The sequence below is a fragment of the Oncorhynchus gorbuscha genome, linkage group LG15, assembly GCF_021184085.1.
Source record: "Oncorhynchus gorbuscha isolate QuinsamMale2020 ecotype Even-year linkage group LG15, OgorEven_v1.0, whole genome shotgun sequence".
NCBI classification, from domain to species: Eukaryota; Metazoa; Chordata; class Actinopteri; order Salmoniformes; family Salmonidae; genus Oncorhynchus; species Oncorhynchus gorbuscha.
Genome location: NC_060187.1, coordinates 22,665,107 through 22,690,943, shown reverse-complemented (window position 1 = coordinate 22,690,943; position 25,837 = coordinate 22,665,107). Strand labels below are relative to the sequence as shown.

Below are 25,837 nucleotides of genomic sequence, written 5' to 3'. Positions count from 1 at the left end.
ATGTGAATAACAGATTCATTTTCTCCAAGTAATTGTACAGATGTTTGGTATATTGCAGACCTTACATTAATTAATACTGTACATCTTGAGAACATAGTTGTGTGCCTCTTTGCTAAGTTCAGCATTGGGAGTGTTGTCAACTCACCTGCTATGCTTCGTAGACATTGTTTATGCTGCAAGATCTGAACCTGTTCACCTTCTGTGATCCCTGTTCCTCTCGAGCTGTCTACCTCCTCTCACTTCAGAAATACATCTCGTGCTTCTGTCTGAAAAACCCAAAGTGTTTCTTTTGAGAGTGTGTCTGAGTTACTGTTGTTTACCAACCATGGCTCTGTGGATGTTACAGCTTGGTATTGATTAGTGAGACAGAGAGAGAGTGGCTGAGAGAGAATCTTAGCTGTCGTTTCTGTGAAGTGAAGCATCTGAGTAAGAGCCATCTGTCTGCCTACAGCCAAACATATCCCATCACGTCATCACCAGCCTAAAGTAATCCCTTCATACTCATAGATGTCCTCCTCATCTAATTCACCATGCCGGTAACACAACAAACACGTTAAACTGAAACCGGATGAAAAGAAAATACCCAATGCTGACAAAAGCCAAATAACACATGGTACTGTAATTGGAGGTGTGACATTGAAGTGGTCCTGCTCTGCTCAGTCATGATATCTAGGAAGAGCAGGTGCAGTACACCAGAGAGGTCAAGGTAGGTGTCACTGAGTGTTGTGAGTCTGGGCTGTTTTGAACCAGGGCTGCAATTCCTCTCTTCTTTGTGGGGTGTTTTTATTTTTTTTTACCCAGGATGCTCTGCTCTGGTGGCTCTCCTTGCAATTAAAGGGAAGTTTCCGTCAGAGGCTACGTGTACTGTGGTGTGCTGTGTGTGCTGTGTGTGTGTGTGTGTGTGTGTGTGTGTGTGTGTGTGTGTGTGTGTGTGTGTGTGTGTGTGTGTGTGTGTGTGTGTGTGTGTGTGTGTGTGTGTGTGTGTGTGTGTGTGTGTGTGTGTGTGTGTGTGTGTGTGTGTGTGTGTGTGTGTGTGTGTGTGTGTGTGTGTGTGTGTGTGTGTGTGTGTGTGTGTGTGTGTGTGTGTGTGTGTGTGTGTGTGTGTGTGTGTGTGTGTGTGTGTGCTTGCGTGTCATTGTGTGTGTCCGTCAGAGGGCTATCTGTGCTCTGTGTGGCCCATATGTTTGGCTGCTGATAGAGCATGGATTACTGTGTTAGGGCCTGGGATAACAGGCTGTTTATAACCTTGGCAGAGTCTGGGGCCTAATCTGGCAGCAGCATATTTCCCCTCAGCTCCTCGATAAAGCCTGTTAGCAGCTTTATCATACGGCCAGATAGAAGCAGAGGCAGAGCGAGACGAGCAGGTTAGAGGCAGAGTACAACACGGAACCAAGCCACAATTTGGCACCGCACACACACCCTCCGCGGTTATGCTGCACAGTGCTTTTTAGAACCCCTGTCTCCCCTTCCCTAAAACACACACTGGCAGAAAGAGCAATCCATTTCTACATCTGCCTTTGGATGCAACATGGAGACCAGCAGACGGACAAATTAAAAGGAACATGTCCTCATTTGTCATTGGGGCTTTTGTTTACAGGTTGGTAAATAATGAATGGTGGGAGTGCAGCAGTACAGGTTTGTCTGAAACTAAAGACTAGGAAGTTGGAGATGATATAATACTGGCAGTGAAGAACAATAAAATGTTTACTTTGCCGTATTTAGTATGCCTATAAGGTATGTGACTTATTAATACTTACTTGGCAAAATAAAACTTGTGAAATGCAGTCACCATTTTCTTATTTACAAACTAAGCTTGTGTTTAGTGAGTCCACCAGATCAGAAGCAGTAGGGATGACCAGGGATGTTCCCTTGCTAAGCGCGTGAATTAGATAAGTGCGTGAATTAGACAATTGTCCTGTCCTACTAAGCAAGTGGAACGAGTACTTTTGGGAGTCAGGGAAAATGTATGGAGTAAAAAGTACATTATTTTCTTTAGGAATGTAGAGAAGTAAAAGTAAAAGATGTCGAAAATATAAATAGTAAAGTACAGATACAACAAAAAACGACTTAAGTAGTACTTGAAAGTATGTATACTTTACAGCACTGGAGTCTTTGTGTTTCTATTATGGGTAAAGCGTATCTGCCTGGTATGCCCCCCAAACCCAACTCTACTCCATCTGAGGCTGCTAGGCATTATGGGTAAAGCGTATCTGCCTGGTATGCCCCCCAAACCCAACTCTACTCCATCTGAGGCTGCTAGGCATTATGGGTAAAGCGTATCTGCCTGGTATGCCCCCCAAACCCAACTCTACTCCATCTGAGGCTGCTAGGCATTATGGGTAAAGCGTATCTGCCTGGTATGCCCCCCAAACCCAACTCTACCCCATCTGAGGCTGCTAGGCATTATGGGTAAAGCGTATCTGCCTGGTATGCCCCCCAAACCCAACTCTACTCCATCTGAGGCTGCTAGGCATTATGGGTAAAGCGTATCTGCCTGGTATGCCCCCCATCCCAGTCACGACAGCTCAGCCTCAGCACAGTTATAAAGCCCTCCTTTCAGAGGCAGGGAAGGAAAATTGTCATCCTTTATAAATTGCCTGTACTTTTCCTGTAGCTTAAAGATCTTCCCTTTCTCGTTCAATCGCTCTTTTGTGCCTACTTTCTCCTTCTCTCTCTCCCTCTTTCAGGAAAATTGCTTTCCCGCAATCAACAGAGTGCTTTCTGCACTTAGGGGTAAATACAGGTAGCCTGAAGCATTAACATACCATTATTCAGACAAGTGTCAAGCCTTTAGCAGTTCCCTCTGCATTGAAGCACAGTGTGAGCAGGGTTATCAGGAATGGGAGGACTAAGGGGGCAAAGACTTTTACAGCAGCAGGACTTCAGTAAATACTTGGAAGTTGGTGAATAGTTTGAATTGGCTACAAATGCTGAACTGCTAAACATATGCAACCCTCACCCCCTTTCACCCCTCTCCCAGGCCCCTTCTCATCCCCTCCAAGTCCCCCATCTCACCCCCCTGCCAGTCCCTCTCCCAGTCCCCCATCTCACCCCCCTGCCAGTCCCTCTCCCAGTCCCCCTCTCACTCTGCTTTATTATTTAATATTCTTTAGTACCTCTCTCATCAGGGATGGGAAGGCTGCGATGCTGTGATGTGCAGCAGGTCTGATCTCTCACCCTCTCACCAGGGAGTCTTTCTCTCCCTCCGTCTCGCTTTCTCTCTCCTCTTAACCCATCCCTCCTCCCCCTCTCTTTCCCATCCAGCCCCCTCTCACCCCCTCCCAGTCAGTCCCCCTCCCCTCCTCTCTCCCTCCTACCAGTCCCCCTCTTACCCCCTGCCAGTCCCCCGCCCAGCCCACTTCTCACCCGGCTTTATTATTGAATATTATTGAGTACCCCTCTCATCAGGGACGGACGGGCGGGCTGTGATGCTGTGATGTGCAGCAAGTCTGATCTCTCACCAGGGAGTCTTTCTCTCTCCCTCTATCTCTCTCCCCTTAACCCATCCCTCCTTCCCCTCTGTCTTTATCTCTCTCTAACTTACCCCCTCCATCCCTCGCTATCTAACTTCCTCAACCCCCACCCCACCTCTCATTCACCCCTTTCTTTTTGTCTCTTGATTGACAACAGGGGTTCGTCTTGACCTACATTTTCATCTGCTCTGTGAACCAGATAGTGTTGTTTTGTCCTCTCCCCTCATGTATTGAATCAGTCCACTCGGCCATTCACAGTGAATCTTCACTACTTCATATTCTATTCTAATATTTGATTTGATACAGGCGGGGCCTGGGGGGTGGTCTTAGAGCTGGGATGGGTACTATTAGTATTAGTGTCCCCAGGGCCTTCTGTCTGGGACTTTGGGACAGAGAGATGGGTTCCCAGCCGTAGTGTGTGTGTGTAACCCTTTTTAGGTATCTCCTATGGGGGCAGCCAAAGCACCCTTTTGGAAGCTTTTTTTTTAGAGTATATGACTGACCCTGTAAAACAACCCATTTTACTGCACCTATCCGGTGTCCATTATGTGACAAAACTTGTTTTTATTTTTCCAAAGAGACTATCATAATATTCATTTCATATTTTTGTTTCTACTCTGGGCTGCTAGGCACTATGGATAAAGCGTTTCCTCCTGGTATACTAATCCCCCATACCACGGCTTCGCCTCAGCACTATTATCCTTTAAAACATTTTTATTTATTTAACCCTTATTTTACAGGTCCAGGTCTCCCTTGGAAAATAGGTATTTTGACCTTAGTGGTACAACACTGAGGTCAAACTACCTATTTCCCAAAGGAGACCTGGACCTGTTTAGTCATGCTTGTCAGTAACAATGTCCCCTAGTTTTCAAGTGTATAAAATGTTTGTCACGGTCGTCATAAGGAGGAAACCAAGGCACTGTGTGGCAAGCGTACATTCTTAATTTATTAAAGAAAGAACACTTAACAAACTGTGACGCAAATCTGAGTAGTGCAGACAGGCAACTAAACTTAGAATAAGAACCCACAAACTACCCAAGGAATATGGCTACCTAAATATGGTCCCCAATCAGAGACAACGATAAACAGCTGCGTCTGATTGGGAACCAATTCAGGCCACCATAGACCTACATAAACCTAGACATACAAAAACCCTAGACAATTCAAAAACTAACACCACCCTCGTCACACCCCGACCTAACCAAAATAATAAAGAAAACAAAGATAACTAAGGTCAGGGCGTGACAATGTTGCTATTTTCATCATTTGGTTTTGTGAATATCTGGCAGAAAACTGTGCAGGTAAAATCTCCATTCTTGAGAAATAATCCAGTCAGAATGTGGTGGTACAGAGAGACAGGTCTGTAATGGCATCTTAGTGTGTTTGATTCCTTCTGTTGTTTCCCTGCAGAATGCCTGGAACAAAGTCAGCATCTTGTACACAAATGGAGGAGAGGAGTGCTCCCATGAGATCTCACTGTTAACAGACAGGCTCTCGCCTCTCACTCTCTCAATTTAATTCAATGGGCTTTACTGGTATGGGAAACGTGTTTACATTGCCAAAGGAAGGGAAAAACACAAAAGTTAAATAAACACAAATGTTTCAGAGGAATAGAGACATTTCAAATGTAATTTTATGGCTATGTACAGTGGTATAACGATGTGCAAATAGTTAATAAATAAACAATGGTGTTTGTTCTTCAATGGTTGGGTAGTGTGCACATATCCCGTCTTCTCTTGAGAGCCAGGTCTGCCTACGGCGTCCTCTCTCAATAGCAAGGCTATGGTCACTGACTCTGTATAGTCAAAGCTTTCCTTAATTGTGCTTTCCTCCTCGAAGCCTACCATTGACAATGTAAAAAATAGATCAGGATCCTTTTCAGTAAATTTAGGCAACAACCGGAGATGTGTTGAGGTCAGTGATAAAGTAGTCTACAGTACTACTGCCAAGGAATGAGCTGTAGGTGTACCTACCATAGGAGTCTCCTCGAAGCCTACCATTGACTATGTACAGACCCAGCGTGCGACAGAGCTTTTTTTCCCCATAGTTGTGTCTAGGGGAGCATATTTGGGAGTGAATACTGTCATCTGTAGGTAGGTGAGTGTCAGATTTTTGTCCAGTTATGGCATTTAGGTCACCACAGACTTCTACATGTTCCTGGGCCTGGAAATAGTTTATCTCCCCCTCTAGGATGGAGAAGCTGTCTCTTCTCTGTGTCACACCTGGTGTCACAACCTGGCTCTTAGATGGTGACAAGCAAGGGAGTCCACATGTTGGCAGTTAATAAACAAAGTACAAATCTAGAAAGGAAAACTAACCTGTGAAAGTGAGGGGTGTAATGGATAAAGGTAAAATGTGTGTAGGTGTTGAAGGGTGCACCTTATCAAAAAACATCATCAGCCAGATCACAAAACAAAATGGTGCTTGTGGAGAGAGAGAGGCTGGACTGGGCACCAGGCACTTTTATCCCCTAGTTGATTCCAAACCCAGGTACAACTTGTCACCTTAATAATGACCCAATCAGCTCCACCTGTCCACGATCTGCAAATAAAAGCACAAACACAGAGGAGGCAGGGAGAGTGTAACAATGGGGAATCAAGGCTTCCCAAGTGGTGTAGCGGTCTAAGGTATTGTAGTGCTTGAGGTATCACTACAGATTCGGGTTCGCACAATTGTCCCTGCGTTGTCTGGGTTAGGGAAGGGTTTGGCCGGCAGGGATGTCCTTGTCCCATTGCGCTCTAGCGACTCCTGTGGCGGGCCGGGCGCATGCATGCTGACATGGTCGCCAGTTGTACGGTGTTTCCTCTGACACATTGGTGCGGCTGGCTTCCGGGTTAAGCGAGCAGTCTGTCAAGAAGCAGTGCGGCTTGGCAGGGTCGTGCTTAGGAGGACGCATGGCTCTCGACCTTCGCCTCTCCTGTGTCTGTATGGGATTTCCAGCGATGGGACCAGACTGTAACTACCAATTGGAGAAAAAGGGGTAAAAAATATTTAAAATAAATAAAAGTATCGGGATCATTTCTTAAAACATTTTTATCTGAGATGATTTCCTTATTATTTTCTAGCGAGATGTAAAAGGTTTCTGTTTTTGACTAATTTAATATAGTGGGTTAAGTCTGCTCTATACCCAAATTAGCATACCTCCTGAGTCTCTTCGCTGTTTCACACCTGGTCGTTTGGTGGATGGGTCCACCAGCTCTCTGTAACCTAGAGGGGAACCAGTGGGCCGTCTCCTCTATACCATGTTTCTTGTAGGATGACAATGTCTGTACTTCAAATGTATTTGATGAAGTCTGGGTTCCTGCTCTTTAGGCCGCTGGCAGATGACCTCAGACCTTGTATATTCCATGATGAGATATACACTCCTCTCTCTCTCTGTGTCTGTTTGTGCCTCAGCTCAGACATGCAGTTAGTTTTAGTGGAGGCAGCAGCAGCTGTCACACCCACCAGAGTTGACACAATTACAACAGCATTAATGTGAGGAATAGTTCCCCAATAAAGATGCTCCTTAGTTAAGAGGAGTGGTACAGTAGTGATGATGTTTGTCTGAAGGAAATGTATCTCACACTTCAATCCTTTGGTATTGCACTCCTATGGATGTTACATCAAAAGGTTTAATATTTATTAAACTAGACAAGTCAGTTAAGAACAAATTCTTATTTACAATGACTGCCTATCTCGGCCAAACCCTAACCAGGATGACACTGGACTAATTGTGCGCCGCCCTATATGACTCCCAATCACGGCCGGTTGTGATACAGCCTTGAATCGAACCAGGGTCTGTAGTGAAACCTTTAGCACTGAGATGCAGTGCCTTAGACTGCTGCGCCACTCAGGACCCATTTTGCGTATTGGATTGTAGAATATACTTAAGCTGGGACTCAAACACATTCAGACATTACCTGTGCACTACAATTTACTTTTAAAAGGGATTTCTGCTGCTTTGTCAGAAACTTGAATAATACACTGTAACTGAGTCAAACAGTGCTGTATGAAGTCAAACTGTTACACTGAAACTATTTTTTAAAGGGGAAAGGAATGGACCACATTATCCTTGAAATGATTGTTTCTTTTCATTCATCCACTCTGTAGTTCACTCCATTTAATTTCAGACTCTGTTCCTTCCTATCTACTCTGAACAATCAACAGGGGAACTTTTCCATGGCTGCACTGCATTATCTTTCATTATCCATGGCTGCACTGAATTATCTTTCATTATCCATGGCTGCACTGAATTATCTTTCATTATCCATGGCTGCACTGAATTATCTTTCATTATCCATGGCTGCACTGAATTATCTTTCATTATCCATGGCTGCACTGAATTATCTTTCATTATCCATGGCTGCACTGAACTCTCTTTCATTATCCATGGCTGCACTGAACTCTCTTTCATTATCCATGGCTGCACTGAACTCTCTTTCATTATCCATGGCTGCACTGAACTCTCTTTCATTATCCATGGCTGCACTGAATTATCTTTCATTATCCATGGCTGCACTGAATTATCTTTCATTATCCATGACTGCACTGAATTATCTTTCATTATCCATGGCTGCACTGAATTATCTTTCATTATCCATGGCTGCACTGAATTATCTTTCATTATCCATGGCTGCACTGAATTATCTTTCATTATCCATGGCTGCACTGAATTATCTTTCATTATCCATGGCTGCACTGAATTATCTTTCATTATCCATGGCTGCACTGAATTATCTTTCATTATCCATGGCTGCACTGAATTATCTTTCATTATCCATGGCTGCACTGAATTATCTTTCATTATCCATGGCTGCACTGAATTATCTTTCATTATCCATGGCTGCACTGAATTATCTTTCATTATCCATGGCTGCACTGAATTATCTTTCATTATCCATGGCTGCACTGAATTATCTTTCATTATCCATGGCTGCACTGAATTATCTTTCATTATCCATGGCTGCACTGAATTATCTTTCATTATCCATGGCTGCACTGAATTATCTTTCATTATCCATGGCTGCACTGAATTATCTTTCATTATCCATGGCTGCACTGAATTATCTTTCATTATCCATGGCTGCACTGAATTATCTTTCATTATCCATGGCTGCACTGAATTATCTTTCATTATCCATGGCTGCACTGAATTATCTTTCATTATCCATGGCTGCACTGAATTATCTTTCATTATCCATGGCTGCACTGAATTATCTTTCATTATCCATGGCTGCACTGAATTATCTTTCATTATCCATGGCTGCACTGAATTATCTTTCATTATCCATGGCTGCACTGAATTATCTTTCATTATCCATGGCTGCACTGAATTATCTTTCATTATCCATGGCTGCACTGAATTATCTTTCATTATCCATGGCTGCACTGAATTATCTTTCATTATCCATGGCTGCACTGAATTATCTTTCATTATCCATGGCTGCACTGAACTTATTATCCATGGCTGTACTTCTTTCATTATCCATGGCTGCACTGAACTCTCTTTCATTATCCATGGCTGCACTGAATTATCTTTCATTATCCATGGCTGCACTGAATTATCTTTCATTATCCATGGCTGCACTGAATTATCTTTCATTATCCATGGCTGCACTGAATTATCTTTCATTATCCATGGCTGCACTGAATTATCTTTCATTATCCATGGCTGCACTGAATTATCTTTCATTATCCATGGCTGCACTGAATTATCTTTCATTATCCATGGCTGCACTGAATTATCTTTCATTATCCATGGCTGCACTGAATTATCTTTCATTATCCATGGCTGCACTGAATTATCTTTCATTATCCATGGCTGCACTGAATTATCTTTCATTATCCATGGCTGCACTGAATTATCTTTCATTATCCATGGCTGCACTGAATTATCTTTCATTATCCATGGCTGCACTGAATTATCTTTCATTATCCATGGCTGCACTGAATTATCTTTCATTATCCATGGCTGCACTGAATTATCTTTCATTATCCATGGCTGCACTGAATTATCTTTCATTATCCATGGCTGCACTGAATTATCTTTCATTATCCATGGCTGCACTGAATTATCTTTCATTATCCATGGCTGCACTGAATTATCTTTCATTATCCATGGCTGCACTGAATTATCTTTCATTATCCATGGCTGCACTGAATTATCTTTCATTATCCATGGCTGCACTGAATTATCTTTCATTATCCATGGCTGCACTGAATTATCTTTCATTATCCATGGCTGCACTGAATTATCTTTCATTATCCATGGCTGCACTGAATTATCTTTCATTATCCATGGCTGCACTGAATTATCTTTCATTATCCATGGCTGCACTGAATTATCTTTCATTATCCATGGCTGCACTGAATTATCTTTCATTATCCATGGCTGCACTGAATTATCTTTCATTATCCATGGCTGCACTGAACTCTCTTTCATTATCCATGGCTGCACTGAATTATCTTTCATTATCCATGGCTGCACTGAATTATCTTTCATTATCCATGGCTGCACTGAATTATCTTTCATTATCCATGGCTGCACTGAACTCTTTTCATTATCCATGGCTGTACTGAACTCTTTTCATTATCCATGGCTGCACTGAACTCTCTTTCATTATCCATGGCTGCACTGAACTCTCTTTCATTATCCATGGCTGCACTGAACTCTTTCATTATCCATGGCTGCACTGAACTCTCTTTCATTATCCATGGCTGCACTGAACTCTCTTTCATTATCCATGGCTGCACTGAACTCTCTTTCATTATCCATGGCTTTCCTGCAGGGGACTGTGTTGGATCTAGTACAGCTTATATGCTTTAAAATAAGGCCAGAGGGGTTGTGATATATGGCCAATATACCATGGCTAAGAGCTGTTCTTAGGCACATTGCAATGCGGAGTGCCTGAACACAGCCCTTAGCCGTGGTATATTGGCCATATATCAAAAACCCCCAAGGTACCTTATAGCTATTATAAACTTGTTACAAACGCAATTAGAGCTGTAAAAATAATTTTTTTGTCAAACCTGTGGTATATGGTCAGATACCACGGCTGTCAGCCAATCAGCATTCAGGGATCGAAACACCCAGTTTATGATGTACGCATTTCACTGTGATGTGGCTAAACAACATGCAGATGTCCCAGCAGCATTGTGTTGTGTTGATGTGTGATATTTTAATGAGAGAGAAAGAGAGAAAGAGAGAAAGAAAGATAGAGAGCTGCCTGGAAGACACTGCTGCCGTAGCGATGTGATGCTCAACACTGACTTTTCATTTTTTTCAATGCAAAATAAGAGACCCATTAATAATGCAGCTCATTAAAGTGTGTAATTAATCCGTGGCTGTGTAACAAGGAGAGACTGGGGCGCACCAGGGGAGAAGCAGGGAGGGAGCTAGAGCTGTGCTCTCCAAGGGTGCAAGAGAGGGAGGAGGGGGATGCACAAGGGAGGAGACAGGAGCTGTGTAACAGGGAGAGACTGGGGCCTATCGGGGAGGAGGAGGAGGCACAGGGAGGAGACAGGAGCTGTGTAACAGGGAGAGACTGGGGCCTATCGGGGAGGAGGAGGAGGCACAGGGAGGAGACAGGAGCTGTGTAACAGGGAGAGACTGGGGCCTATCGGGGAGGAGGAGGAGGCACAGGGAGGAGACAGGAGCTGTGTAACAGGGAGAGACTGGGGCCTATCGGGGAGGAGGAGGAGGCACAGGGAGGAGACAGGAGCTGTGTAACAGGGAGAGACTGGGGCCTATCGGGGAGGACGAGGAGGCACAGGGGGGAGACGGGAGCTGTGTAACAGGGAGAGACTGGGCCTATCGGGAAGGAGGAGGCACAGGGAGGAGACGGAGCTGTGTAACAGGGAGAGACTGGGGCCTATCGGGGAGGAGGAGGAGGCACAGGGAGGAGACAGGAGCTGTGTAACAGGGAGAGACTGGGACCTATCGGGGAGGAGGAGGAGGCACAGGGAGGAGACAGGAGCTGTGTAACAGGGAGAGACTGGGGCCTATCGGGGAGTACGAGGAGGCACAGGGGGGAGACGGGAGCTGTGTAACAGGGAGAGACTGGGGCCTATCGGGGAGGAGGAGGAGGCACAGGGAGGAGACAGGAGCTGTGTAACAGGGAGAGACTGGGGCCTATCGGGGAGGAGGAGGAGGCACAGGGAGGAGACAGGAGCTGTGTAACAGGGAGAGACTGGGGCCTATCGGGGAGGAGGAGGAGGCACAGGGAGGGAAGCACACCAGGGGAGACGGAAAATAGGTCCTGGGACATGTACTAGTCTGTGGCGACCTAAATGCCAGAACTGGACAAGAACCTGACACCCTCAGCACACAGAGGCACAAACACCTGCCTGGAGGTGACAGCATGTGGCCTCCTAGGCACAACTACGACAACATAACCAACAAAAACGGGTCACAACTCCTGCAGCTTTGTCGTACCCTGGGTATGTACATTGTCAATGGTAGGCTTCGAAGGGACTCCTATGGTAGGTACACCTATAGCTCATCTCTTGGCAGTAGTACTGACCTCAACCCAGAGTCTCTCAGAACATTCACAGTCAGCCCACTGACACCCCTATCAGATCACAGCAAAGTCCCAGTCTATTTAAACAGAGCAATACTCAATCATGAAGCATCAAAGCCAAAGGAACTGAATAATATTAAGAAATACTATAGATCAGTGGTTCCCAAACGTTTTATAGTCCCGTACTCCTTCAAACATTCAACCTCCAGCTGTGTATCCACTCTAGCACCAGGGACAGCGCACTCTTAAATGTTGTTTTTTGCCATCATTGTAAGCCTGCCACACACACACTATACGATACATTTATTAAACATAAGAATGAGAGTTTTTGTCACAACCCGGCTCATGGGAAGTGACAAAGTGCTCTTATAGGACCAGGTCATAAATAATAATATAATAATAATCAATAATTTTGCTCTTTATTTAACCATCTTACATATAGCCCCTTATTTGTTCATTGAAAATTGTGAATAACTCACCACAGGTTAATGAGAAGGTTGTGCTTGAAAGGATGCACATAACTCTGCAGTGTTGGGTTGTATTTGCGAGAGACTCATCATTAAATCATTTTCCCCACACAGTCTGTGCCTGAGGGCTGAGAATCCACTCTTACATAGGTATGTGGTTGCAAAGGGCAGCAGTGTCTTAACAGCGCGATTTGCCAAGGCAGTATACTCTGAACACAGCTCAATCCAGAAATCTGGCAGTGGCTTCTGATTAAATTCAATTTTCACGCTTGTTGCAATTTCGATGAGGCTCTCTTGTTCAGATATCGGTAAGTGGACTGGAGGCAGGGCATAAAAGGGATAACGAATCCAGTTGTTTGTGTCATCCGTTTCAGGAAAGTACCTGCGTAATTGGGCATCCAACTCACTCAGGTGCTTCGCTATATCACATTTGACATTGTCCATAAGCTTGAGTTCATTTTTCTTTTACCCCTTTTTCTCCCCAATTTCATGGTATCCAATTGTTGTAGTAGCTACTATCTTGTCTCATCGCTACAACCCCCATACGGGCTCGGGAGAGACGAAGGTTGAAAATCATGCGTCCTCCGATATACAACCCAACCAAGCCGCACTGCTCCTTGACACAGCGTGCATCCAACCCGGAAGCCAGCCGCACCATTACGCCGGAGGAAACACCGTGCACCCGGCCACCTTGGTTAGTGCTCACTGCGCCCAGCCCGCCACAGGAGTCGCTGGTGCGCGATGAGACAAGGACACCCCTACCGACCAAGCCCTCCCTAACCCGGGCGATGCTAGGCCAATTGTGCGTCGCCCCACGGACCTTCCGGTCGCGGCCAGTTACGACAGAGCCTGGGCGCGAACCCAGGAACTCTGATGGCACAGCTGGCGCTGCAGTACAGCGCCCTTAACCACTGCGCCACCCGGGAGGCCAATATATAATTCTTAATCATAATCATAGCCTCAGTTTTGCCCTCACATTAAATATAGTTGCGGAAAGTCCCTGTAATCCTAGATTACGTTCATTCGGGTGAGAAAAACATCACCCAGTTATGCCAGTCGTGGAAGAATCACGTCATCATGCAAGCAGTCAGACAAGTAAAAATTATGGTCAGTAAAGAAAACTTTAAGCTCGTCTCTCAATTTAAAAAAACGTGTCAATACTTTGCCCCTTGATAAACAGCTATCTGTTTATATGTTGTAAAAGCGTTACATGGTCGCTGCCCATGTAACGGTCGTCTTCCTCCTCTTCTGAGGAGGCGTAGCAAGGATCGGAGGACCAATGCACAGTGTGGTAATTGTCCATATTGATTTAATTGCATAAATGAACACTCAACAGAAAACAATAAAGCCACAACGAACGAAACGAAACAGTCCTGTACGGTGAATACACAAAACACAGAACAGAAAATAATCACCCACACCACACAGGTGGGAAAAGGCTACCTAAGTATGATTCTCAATCAGAGACAACTAACGACACCTGCCTCTGATTGAGAACCATACCAGGCCAAACACAAAAACACCACATAGAATAAGGAACATAGACAACCCACCCAACTCACGCCCTGACCATACTAAAACAAAGACATAACAAAATAACTAAGGTCAGAACGTGACAGCCCATATCATTACATAGTGCAGAAAATACATGAGAGTTCAGGGGCCTTGCTTTAACAAAGTTAACCATTTTTATTGTAGTGTCCAAAACATCTTTCAAGCTGTCAGGCATTCCCTTGGCAGCAAGAGCCTCTTGGTGGATGCTGCAGTATACCCCAGTGGCATCGGGAGGAACTGCTTGCACGTGCGTTACCACTCCACTATGTCTCCCTGTCATGGCTTTTGCGCCATTTGCGCCATCAGTACAGATACCAACATGAGCAGCAGCTACGTTTGGCTACATACAAGGCAGTTAGTGGAATTCCTGCGAGAGAGTAACAGTTCATGTAATTGGATGTTAATTATTTGACTAGGCTACCTGTATTTGACATTGTGTTGTTATTTTGCTGAACAATAGATTGTTTAATTGTATTTTTTGGCAGTAAAACAAGGCTACTCAGGTGAGAAAAATACTCACCCAAATGTATAGCCCCGTTGTAAAATATAAATGGACTGTTTGAAAACGTGAATAATTTTTTTTTTTTTTTATATATATATATATATAGAGAATTTTTTAAAGTGAACCACATTTTTATTTGGCGTACCCCCAACTGCATTGCTCGTATCCCTGAAGGAATCTAGTGTGGAAACCTACCAAAAACAATTATGCAAAAATACATTAATTTCCTTTTAGACAACTTCCTGACCAAAACGTTCCACTGTAATAGTGAAGGTGTAAACTTGGCAATAGAAAACCTAAACTGTGCATTTGGCCTCTCAGCTTCCCTATCAAATCTAAAACGAAACACAAAACCGAAATTGAGAAACCTATCACACCAAGAACTTAGAGACCCAGAAAACCTGAGTCTACGCCTTCGCTATGGTGAATCACTAAAACAATACAGAAATACACTACGGAAAAAGAAGGAACAGCACCGTCAGAAATCAGCTCAATGTAATTGAAGAATCCATAGACTCTAACCACTTCTTGCAAAATTGGAAAACACTAAACAAACAACACAAAGAGTTATCTATCTGAAATGGAGATGTATGGGTAAACTACTTCTACATTATTTTTGGTCCTATAACAAAGAACACACACACTCTTTATCATCATCCTTAGCTCTGGCATTGTCCCCAATATTTGGAACCAAGGACTGATCACCCCAATCCACAAAAGTGGATACAAATTTGACCCCAATTACTACTGTGGGATATGAGCCTTCACCCTGCACACCCGAATTGAAAAACAAGCAAACCAAAAAAAAAGCCTTTGACTCAAGTTGGCATGAGGGTCGGCTATACAAATTGATGGAAAGTGGTGTTGGGGGGAAAACATACAACATTATAAAATACATGTACACAAGCAACAAGTGTGCGGTTAAAATAGGCAAAAAAAACACATTTCTTTCCACATTGCTGTGGGGTGAGACAGGGATGCAGCTTAAGCCCCACCTTCTTTAACATATATATCAACGAATTCGCGAGGGCACTAGAACAGTTTGCAGCACCCAGTCTCACCCTACTAGAATCTAAAGTCAAATGTCTACTTGCTGATGATCAGGTGCTTCTATCACCTACCAAGAAGGGCATACAGCAGCACCTAGATCTTCTGCACAGATTCTGTCAGACCTGGGCCCTGACAGTAAATCTCAGTAAGACCAAAATAATGGTGTTCCAAAAAATGTCCAGTTGCCAGGGCCACAAGTACAAATTCCATCTAGACACCGTTGCCGTAGAGCACACAAAAAACTATACATACCTCTTCCTGAACATCAGAGCCACAGGTAACTTTTTGATTTTATTTATTTAACTAGGCAAGTCAGTTAAGAACAAATTCTTATTTACAATGACGGCCTACCCCGGCCAAACCTGGGGGAATTGTGCGCCACACTATGGAACTCCTAATCAAACTCCTAATCGCTACAGCATTGTAAATAGACATAATATGACATTTGAAATGTCTTTATTATTATTTAACTTCTGTGACTGTAATATTTACTGCTCATTTTTATTCTTTATTTTACGTTTTTTATTATCTACTATACTTGCTTTGGCAATGTTATCTCATTCCAATAAAGCCCTTTAAATTGAATTCAATTTACATTTAAATACAAATAACAGGGGGAGGAGAGGGAGGAACAGGTGGAGCTCTACCAGTCTCAGATCTACTGATTAGTCTGCAGTTGCCCAAGCACCATGCTGTGCACATTTACATAGTCACTCTTAAGGGAACTCAGGTGCAGCATAAACAGAGACATCTTCAGGCATCACAGACAATCAAGAATGCAGCATGGGCACGACAGTGCAGAGAGCGAGGGGTGTGTTTGAAAGTCTGTGTGTGTGAATGCATGCATGTGCACGTGTATGTGTGTGTGTGTCCTTGTTCAATAATGAATGTGGGGGAACATGCTTTGCTGTGTCTGTTTGCATGCTGAAGGTCAGTATATAATTTAGAATGTGGATATGGATTTAAAAGTAGTTGGGTTAAGAAAATGGGATCTCTGATGTTTTCTCACTTTGGAATCTCTAGAGATATGCTCTCTTGGGACACACAATTACAACATGTTATGTATGTACTCTGAGTGTACAAAACATCAGAAACATCTTCCTAATATTGAGTTGCACCCCGTTTGCTCTCAGGACAGCCTCAATTCGTCAGACATGGACTCTACAAGGTGTCGAAAGCATCCCACAGGGATGCTGGCCCATGTTGACTCCGATGCTTCCCACAGTTGTGTCAAGTTGGCTGGATGTCCTTTGGGTGGTGGACCATTCTTGATACACACAGCAACCTGGTGTGCCTGGCACAAACTACTATAGGTGCCAGGAGGGAAGCAAAAGTCATTCCTCTACCTAAGAATGGTAAACCCCCTTAATTGGCTCAAATAGCCGACCAATCAACCTGTTAGTAAAGTTTTGGAAAAGATTGTGTTTCACCAGATACAATGCTATTTTACAGTAATCAATTGACAACAGACAGCACACTGATAGGGAATGACATAAAACAGCACAGCACTTACACAAATGACTGATGATTGGCTGAGAGAAATTGATGATAAAAAAGATTGTGGGGGCTATGTTGTTATACTTCAGTGCAGCTTTTGACAATATAGATCATGCTGTTGGAATAAATTATGTGTTATGGCTTTACACCCCCTGCTGTATTGTGGATAAAGAGTTACCTGTCTAACAGAACACAGAGGGTGTTCAACATAATCCAGGTCTAATCAGGAATTCCCCAAGGCAGCTGTCTAGGCCCCTTACTTTTTTCAATCTTTACTAATGACATGACACTAATGACACACACAGTGTCTATGTATGCGGATGACTCAACACTATACACATCAGCTACTACAGCAACTGAAATTACTGCAACACTTAACAAAGAGCTGCAGCTCGTTTCAGAATCGGGTGTCAAGGAATAAGTTAGTCCTGATATTTTTCTTAAAACTGCATTGTTGGTTAAGGCTTGTAGTAAATAAGCATTTCACGGTAAGGTCGACACCTGCTGTATCCAGTGCATGTGACAAATAAAATGTGATTTGATTGATTTGATTTAGTGTATAGCCTATAAATAACTAGCAAGACAATGGGATTACCTAATACCAAAAGCAATGTGTGTATGATTGTATTTGTGCATATACAGTATATGCACGATAGTTCATCAATATGCAGCAACACTTCCAGTACCCAATAGGCTTAATTTCAGTAAAGGCTGCAGGCTAGCCCGGACTCAGACAGCACCTTAGTCTCCCTCTACTCTTGGACTCAGTCAGCATCCCAGCCTTCCTCTTCACTTGGATTCAGACAGCATCCCAGCCTGTCTCTACTCTCAGACTCAGACAGTATCCCTGCCTGCCTCTACTCTCAGACTCAGTCAGCATCCCAGCCTGCCTCTACTCTCAGACTCAGACAGCATCCCAGCCTGCCTCTACTCTCAGACTCAGACAGCATTCCAGCCTGCCTCTTCACTTGGATTCAGTCAGCAGGCCAGCCGGCCTCTTCACTTGGATTCAGTCAGCAGGCCAGCCGGCCTCTTCACTTGGATTCAGTCAGCATCCCAGCCGGCCTCTTCACTTGGATTCAGTCAGCAGGCCAGCCGGCCTCTTCACTTGGATTCAGTCAGCATCCCAGCCTGCCTCTACTCTCAGACTCAGACAGTATCCCTGCCTGCCTCTACTCTCAGACTCAGTCAGCATACCAGCCTGCCTCTACTCTCAGACTCAGACAGCATTCCAGCCTGCCTCTGGTCTCTCTCACCCTCTTTCACTCACAGGCCCTCATCTGCTCCAGATGTGGACTAATTTACTGCGACTTGGCTAATCATGGTGATTAAGGATTAATTACTGTTAATCACTTTTACATAAACTGGTTGGCAGTAAGAGAGCTGTGCTGAATGAGAAATGCCACCCACGTGTACACAGTCAGTGTCCCAAATGGCACCCTATTCCCTTTATAGTGCAGTACTTTTGAGAAGGGCCCATAGACATCTGGTAAAAAATGTGTACTATGTAACGGGAATAGGGTGCCATTTGGGACCTATTCACAGTCAGATATATGGAATGGTCTGGAACATATGGAGGAGAGGCAGCCCTGCTCTGGTGTTTCAGAGAGAGGACGGCGTCTTGTTTCCACTTTACCCATGATCACTCCCCTCACACTCGTGTGACATCTAAAAGACCCTACCCCACACACTGAGGATACCCTTGTAAACTTTATAAGAACCCCCTTACCTTGTGCAGCAGCACTGTCAGTCTGTAATATATTGGTAATTATTCTATATCATTAGTTGCCTTCCAACCATCTATGGTGTCCTTCCTAGTATTCCTAAAGAATGCTGATCCTTCAGTCTCTGTCATTTTGGGTGCCCAGGGTCAAAGAGACGTATACAGTGCAAGGTTTTGCAACCGTCCACTCACACTGAAGGGCAGGGAGGAGAAAGAACCACTTGAGCTCCATTAACTCACACTGACAAGAGGATCACAGAGATCTGGTAGAGGCCAAACATTGGCTGAGTGCTGATCTCTCTGCTTGGTCTCTTTACTCACGGTAGCTCTCTGGCCTGGTTTGGGGCATCAGTGACAGTGACAGTGACATGCTCGTCTGATCTCCTCAAGGAATGGCTTTAATAAGGGGTGGCGGTTAGGGAGGGGTGGGGAGACCAACATGAATGACATGGTCCAGTGACATTCCCCAGTCCTAGTCAACACACCCCCTCAGGCCCTTAGATCAGGGCAGGCGCCCCAGTCTGGTGCATGCTCCCTGGATGCTAACGTGGACAACACTACAGAGAGTTGATTGACTGGCTCCTCTATTGACTGTCAACTGGGATATGTTGACATGTAGAAGATATTTGTTGTATTATATAATCTGTCATCATCATCGTTTGGCCGCTGAACAGTCGAACAACCGCCAATATCAGCTTTTATGATGAATATTTTCTTGATGTTTTGAACAGCCCTTATTAAAGTGTACTGATCAGCCTTTAATTGCTTCTCACTCAAAACCAGTCAACAGGACTGATCAGATGGATAGAATAGATAGTGACTCCCTTGTTTCCTGGACAACGTTGTCACTCTTAAACATCGCTCCATAGTTGTTAACATAGCAGGACTTTCCATGAAGCCTCAGGCTTCTTCTTATTACATTAATGGTAGCCTACACCATTACCTCAATCAGATCAGATCAAGCATCCTAAATCATATATTGAAAGCTTCTTCATAAAAGGAAGAGGGGGTAGACAGAAGAAATCTATTTGGCCCAAGGCCAAATATATTGTCTCTCCTTTGAATAATGAACACCATTTTTGTTATGAATGCCTTTCACTTAAGATCCCTGCTCATAGGAGCGGTGGGCAAAGTGTCTCTCCACTGCAGCAGGGACTGCATCATTACTACCCTCCCTTAGGCCTGGCTACGGCTACGGCTTGTACTGATTATAATTACCATTATTAGAGATGGCTGGGCTATAAGGAAAGAAGAGAGGGAGCGGTCGCCCTTAACAAAGTGTAGGAATGCATCCCAAATGGCACTCTATTCCCTATATAGTGCATGACCTTGGTCAAAATAAGTGCTCTATGTAGGGAATAGGGTGCCATTTGGGACACTCTCAAAGTGTAGCTGGTGCTCGCTGCGATCCACTCACTTTGGAACTGCTGGTCACAAACTTGTGGGACCGCACTAAAGGACAAGAAGGCATCAAAGTTAATGGTTAATGCGACGCCTGTCGCCTCCTCTGCTGCCTCCTGTCACCTTCTGAAGAGCACAGGGGATTATTATTGTAATTGAGCCTTTATCTTATGATAAATATCACCGTTAGTTCAACACCTTTCGTGTGTCTGATCTAACATCTTCCTGGATGTGACTAATGGGCATTGAAGTGGCATGAGTAGGCTCTTTCTCTCACTGCTGTTACGTTAGGCCTACTTTACAGTATTTACAATTTAATAAAAGGTAAGCCTTTATGAATTTTAAATCAAATGTGGTACCCTGTAAAACAAATGCTATTGACTTAACATAATTGATCACGATCATAAATAGAAGTGTTTTATATGTCTGTGTATTTGTATTTTTCATGGATGTATTCTGACTAAATTATACTGATGATTAATGTTTTATAAACTATTATCTGCATCACCCATGAGCTGCAGCCTCACCTCTGATAACTGGCTCAGTTTACATGCTTCAGCTTTGATAAAGGCACAGAGAGGGAACAGACCACACTACTAAAGGGTTGGCCTGGTCATAACAGGCCTGTCGTTGTCCTCCCGGTGTGTGTTGGTTCCCTTTCCGTTCCACTACCCTCATGACTGTATAATGAATTATGCCGATGTTGAATTAGCATGTAGCTGTCGCTTCAGCTCTGCTGCCTCGTGACAGGCCCACCATAACACCCACTCCTCGCTGGCGTCGGGAGAGAGGGGGGGCTGCTGGGATTTATTAACTGTTAAAGCCACAATGAAGTGTTCCCACTGAATCACCAATGCAAACACATAGGGCACAATGTTGTCACTGTAAATGAATCTAGACAGGCTCACCACACCACAGGCCGACCACACCACAGGCCGACCACATCACAGGCCCACCACACCACAGGCCGACCACACCACAGGCCAACCACACCACAGGCCCCCAACCACAGGCCCACCACACCACAGTCCCACCACACCACAGGCCCCCAACCACAGGCCCACCACACCACAGGCCCACCACACCACAGGCCCACCACACCACAGGCCCACCACACCACAGGCCCCCAACCACAGGCCCACCACACCACAGGCCCACCACACCACAGGCCCCCAACCACAGGCCCACCACACCACAGGCCCACCACACCACAGGCCCACCACACCACAGGCCCACCACACCACAGGCTCCCAACCACAGGCCCACCACACCACAGGCCCACCACACCACAGGCCCACCACACCACAGGCCCACCACACCACAGGCCCCCAACCACATGCCCACCACACCACAGGCCCAGCACACCACAGGCCCAACACACCACAGGCCCACCACACCACAGGCCCACCACACCATAGGCCCCCAACCACAGGCCCACCACACCACAGGCCCACCACACCACAGGCCCACCACACCACAGGCCCACCACACCACAGGCCCACCACACCACAGGCCCACCACACCACAAATGCTTAATGATGCAAAAGACAACCATGTTGTTGTTGTTTGTTTTTTTATACTTAATGAAACAGTGATATTTGTATGAGTTGTCTTCAGGAGGGGGAGCGATATTAGGAAACATACACATTATGCCTGTCAATAAAACATTTTTTTTATCTGATCATCTGATCCTACGTATGCTTTTTTTTAAATTATGCTGACCTTTTAAATATATTTTATATTTTTTTGATCTTATCTCTTTTAAACAATTAATATTATCAGATGGAAAAAATATTTACTCAAAATAATTTGCATATGCAGTACAGTATCACTAATGTGTAGAAATGAATTGTATTTACTCTAGTGAACATGACCTGCTTCTTAACACATCCTCACCCTGTTCTCATAATGCTATCCTCAGCTCTATGTATGCTAACTGTAATGTGCCCTAATCATTATTCAGTGTGAGTGGCAGAGCAGAGTTAAGGCCAAACCAGATGATTATACATACTGTATATGGGGGTGTGGGTGTGTCCAGTGCATGGTGACTAGTACGGGGCGTATCTGGACCGGCCAGCCGACGGTCACCTGACTGGTGTTGGGTGTCAGTTCTGGCCGGCTCCCCATGCTGCCGACCCTGACGTAACATGCATATCATGTTACAGTATCTTTATGTAAAGTGGAAAAGCTCCAAAGGTGTCTGTCAGTTTGTCTGCCAGCTCATGCAGATTGAGACCGCCACATAGCGACTCATCACCTCTGTTAGCAGAGGCACCGTGGTCCAGGGGGGGCCCTCTGTCACTCACACACACCCTCAGCTTGACCATGCATCACTCTAACAGTGACTGAACAACCCAACATCATTAATTTAACATCAACGTTTCCCATATCATCAGACTGCCATGGCAGGCTTCCACGTCAACCTTCCCTGTTAACATGTCGGATAAATCTAGAATGGGATTACATATGGTAATAGCTTTTGACAGCCCCGCTCGCTGTCATTGGTGTTGGTTTGCCTCCCTCCCCTAATCCGATGGATACGAAATCTGGACCGCGGATGGCGGTTGATGCAGGGTGTATTGTGCTGTAACTACCAGGGCCTGGTATTGTTATGCCATTTAAAAAAGAGCTGAATCAGTTGGAAAAGGACTGTAGGCAAGCAGCCAGGCAGGCAAGCAAGCAGGCAGACAGGCAGACAGGCAGGCAGGCAGGCAGGCAGGCAGGCAGGCAGGCAGGCAGGCAGGCAGGCAGGCAGGCAGGCAGGCAGGCAGGCAGGCACTGTCCTGGAACATAGCTAGCTAGAGCTTAATCCCCCTTCCAGAATGCTTTGATAAACTCCCAAATGTTGTCCAAAAACTGACAGACAAAGCTAGTATATTTTTGGAGGATAGAAGTTATATCCTCTAATATTCATATGTATTATATTCCCCCTATTTTGATATCTATTAACTGTTGTAACTGTGATAAAACATGTGAAGGATATTTATTTTGTCAATTACACTTACAGTGGCCTATAAAGTTAAGTGAAAATTTCTCTTACTGTACTAGCTGCCTGGTTATACCCTGCCTCATATAGCCTCACACAGCTGATCCTCTCCTCTTCCCCTCTCCTCTCTGACACGCTTCAGTCTCTCAGAAAGAGGAGTGAGATCTGTTCCTTGTCCTTGTTCAATTAAGGCTGGCCCCAAACTCAGGGTTAAGCTGAAATGATCTACCCCTCCATTCTAGCACTTCAATTTATATTTCAACATCCAACGATGGTGGCATCACAGAAAGCCACTAGCCAGTCTGCACCTGGGTCATTTATTCATGGAAACACATTCAAGTAACAACACAAGGATGAGAGAGAGAGACAGAAATTGAGCCGATACCCGCTATTTATCAAAATACAGAAAAGAGACGTTAAATTCTACAACCACCGAAAAGGAAGCGATTCCCAAACCTTCCATAACAAAGCCATCACCGAGAAATTAACCTGGAGAAGAGCCCCCTAAGCAAGTTGGTCCTGGGGCTCTGTTCACAAACACAAACACAACCCACAGAGCCCCAGGACAGCAACACAATTAGACCCAATTGAGTAAGGCTGCCGTAGGCAGACCTGGCTCTCAAGAGAAGACAGGCCATATGCACACTGCCCACAAAATGAGGTGGAAACTGAGCTGTACTCCCTAACCTCCTGCCCAATGTATGACCATATTAGAGACACATATTTCCCTCAGATTACACAGATCCACAAAGAATTCGAAAACAAACCCGATTTTGATAAACTCCCATATCTACTGGGTGAAATCCCACAGTGTGCCATCACCGCAGCAAGATTTTTGACCTGTTGCCACAAGAAAAGTTCAACCAGTGAAGCACAAACACCATTGTAAATACAACCCATATTTATGCTTATTTATTTTCCCTTGTGTACCCTTAACCATTTGTACATCGTTACAACACGGTATATATACATAATATGACATTTGTAATTTAAGCCAAGTGCCCTGAGGTTTTTTATTTTATTTTATCAATTTGATTTGTAAAGGGCCAGATGCTCAGAGGGGTTGAATAAATGTCATCGTCTCCCATCTGTTTAGTTTTAGTTCAGTTTAATTTATTTTCAACGGGTGACATTTGCAGTGACGACAAAACCGACGATGGTTGTCGTCATTCTGGCCTTCCTGTGGCTTGATCCATTGATCCTCCACTGCGAACAGAATGCATCCATCCACCTGATGCCTGCCTGCTCACTGTCTATATAGGAAAACACAGAGACTATCTGTCAAGAGGGAATTGATTAGACCTAAACACTGTAGACCTAAACACTGTAGACCTAAACACTGTAGACCTAAACACTGTAGACCTAAACAGTGCAGACCTAAACACTGTAGACCTGACACTGTAGACCTAAACACTGTAGACCTAAACACTGTAGACCTAAACAGTGCAGACCTAAACACTGTAGACCTGACACTGTAGACCTAAACACTGTAGACCTAAACTCTGTAGACCTGACACTGTAGACCTAAACACTGTAGACCTGACACTGTAGACCTAAACACTGTAGACCTAAACAGTGCAGACCTAAACACTGTAGACCTGACACTGTAGACCTAAACACTGTAGACCTAAACACTGTAGACCTAAACACTGTAGACCTAAACAGTGCAGACCTAAACACTGTAGACCTGACACTGTAGACCTAAACACTGTAGACCTAAACTCTGTAGACCTGACACTGTAGACCTAAACACTGTAGACCTGACACTGTAGACCTAAACACTGTAGACCTAAACTCTGTAGACCTGACACTGTAGACCTAAACAGTGCAGACCTAAACTCTGTAGACCTGACACTGTAGACCTAAACACTGTAGACCTGACACTGTAGATCTAAACACTGTAGACCTAAACAGTGCAGACCTAAACAGTGCAGACCTGACACTGTAGACCTAAACAGTGCAGACCTAAACTCTGTAGACCTGACACTGTAGATCTAAACACTGTAGACCTAAACTCTGTAGACCTGACACTGTAGACCTAAACAGTGCAGACCTAAACTCTGTAGACCTGACACTGTAGACCTAAACAGTGCAGACCTAAACTCTGTAGACCTGACACTGTAGATCTAAACACTGTAGACCTAAACAGTGCAGACCTAAACAGTGCAGACCTGACACTGTAGACCTAAACAGTGCAGACCTAAACTCTGTAGACCTGACACTGTAGACCTAAACAGTGCAGACCTGACACTGTAGACCTAAACAGTGCAGACCTGACACTGTAGACCTGACACTGTAGACCTAAACACTGTAGACCTGACACTGTAGACCTAAACACTGTAGACCTGACACTGTAGACCTAAACACTGTAGACCTGACACTGTAGACCTAAACAGTGCAGACCTAAACAGTGCAGACCTAAACACTGTAGACCTGACACTGTAGACCTAAACACTGTAGACCTGACACTGTAGACCTAAACAGTGCAGACCTAAACAGTGCAGACCTAAACACTGTAGACCTGACACTGTAGACCTAAACACTGTAGACCTAAACACTGTAGACCTAAACAGTGCAGACCTAAACACTGTAGACCTGACACTGCAGACCTAAACACTGTAGACCTGACACTGTAGACCTAAACACTGTAGACCTGACACTGTAGACCTAAACACTGAAGACC

The 25,837-nt window shown here is 44.6% G+C and overlaps 1 protein-coding gene across 5 annotated transcripts in view; it reads left to right on the top strand.

Annotated features, from left to right (window-relative positions):
- LOC123996754 (pre-B-cell leukemia transcription factor 1-like) overlaps positions 1-25,837 on the top strand; it is a 112,800-nt gene that overhangs the window by 59,226 nt on the left and 27,737 nt on the right. The window contains exon 1 of one of the 5 annotated variants that reach the window (XM_046300418.1): positions 1,319-1,597. The exons of the other annotated variants lie outside the window; for them this stretch is intronic. Within the exon in view, the coding sequence (XP_046156374.1) occupies positions 1,522-1,597 (76 nt within the window). The 5' untranslated portion in view covers positions 1,319-1,521. Of the gene's footprint in view, positions 1-1,318; positions 1,598-25,837 lie in introns of those variants that run through there. 5 annotated transcript variants of the gene reach the window in all.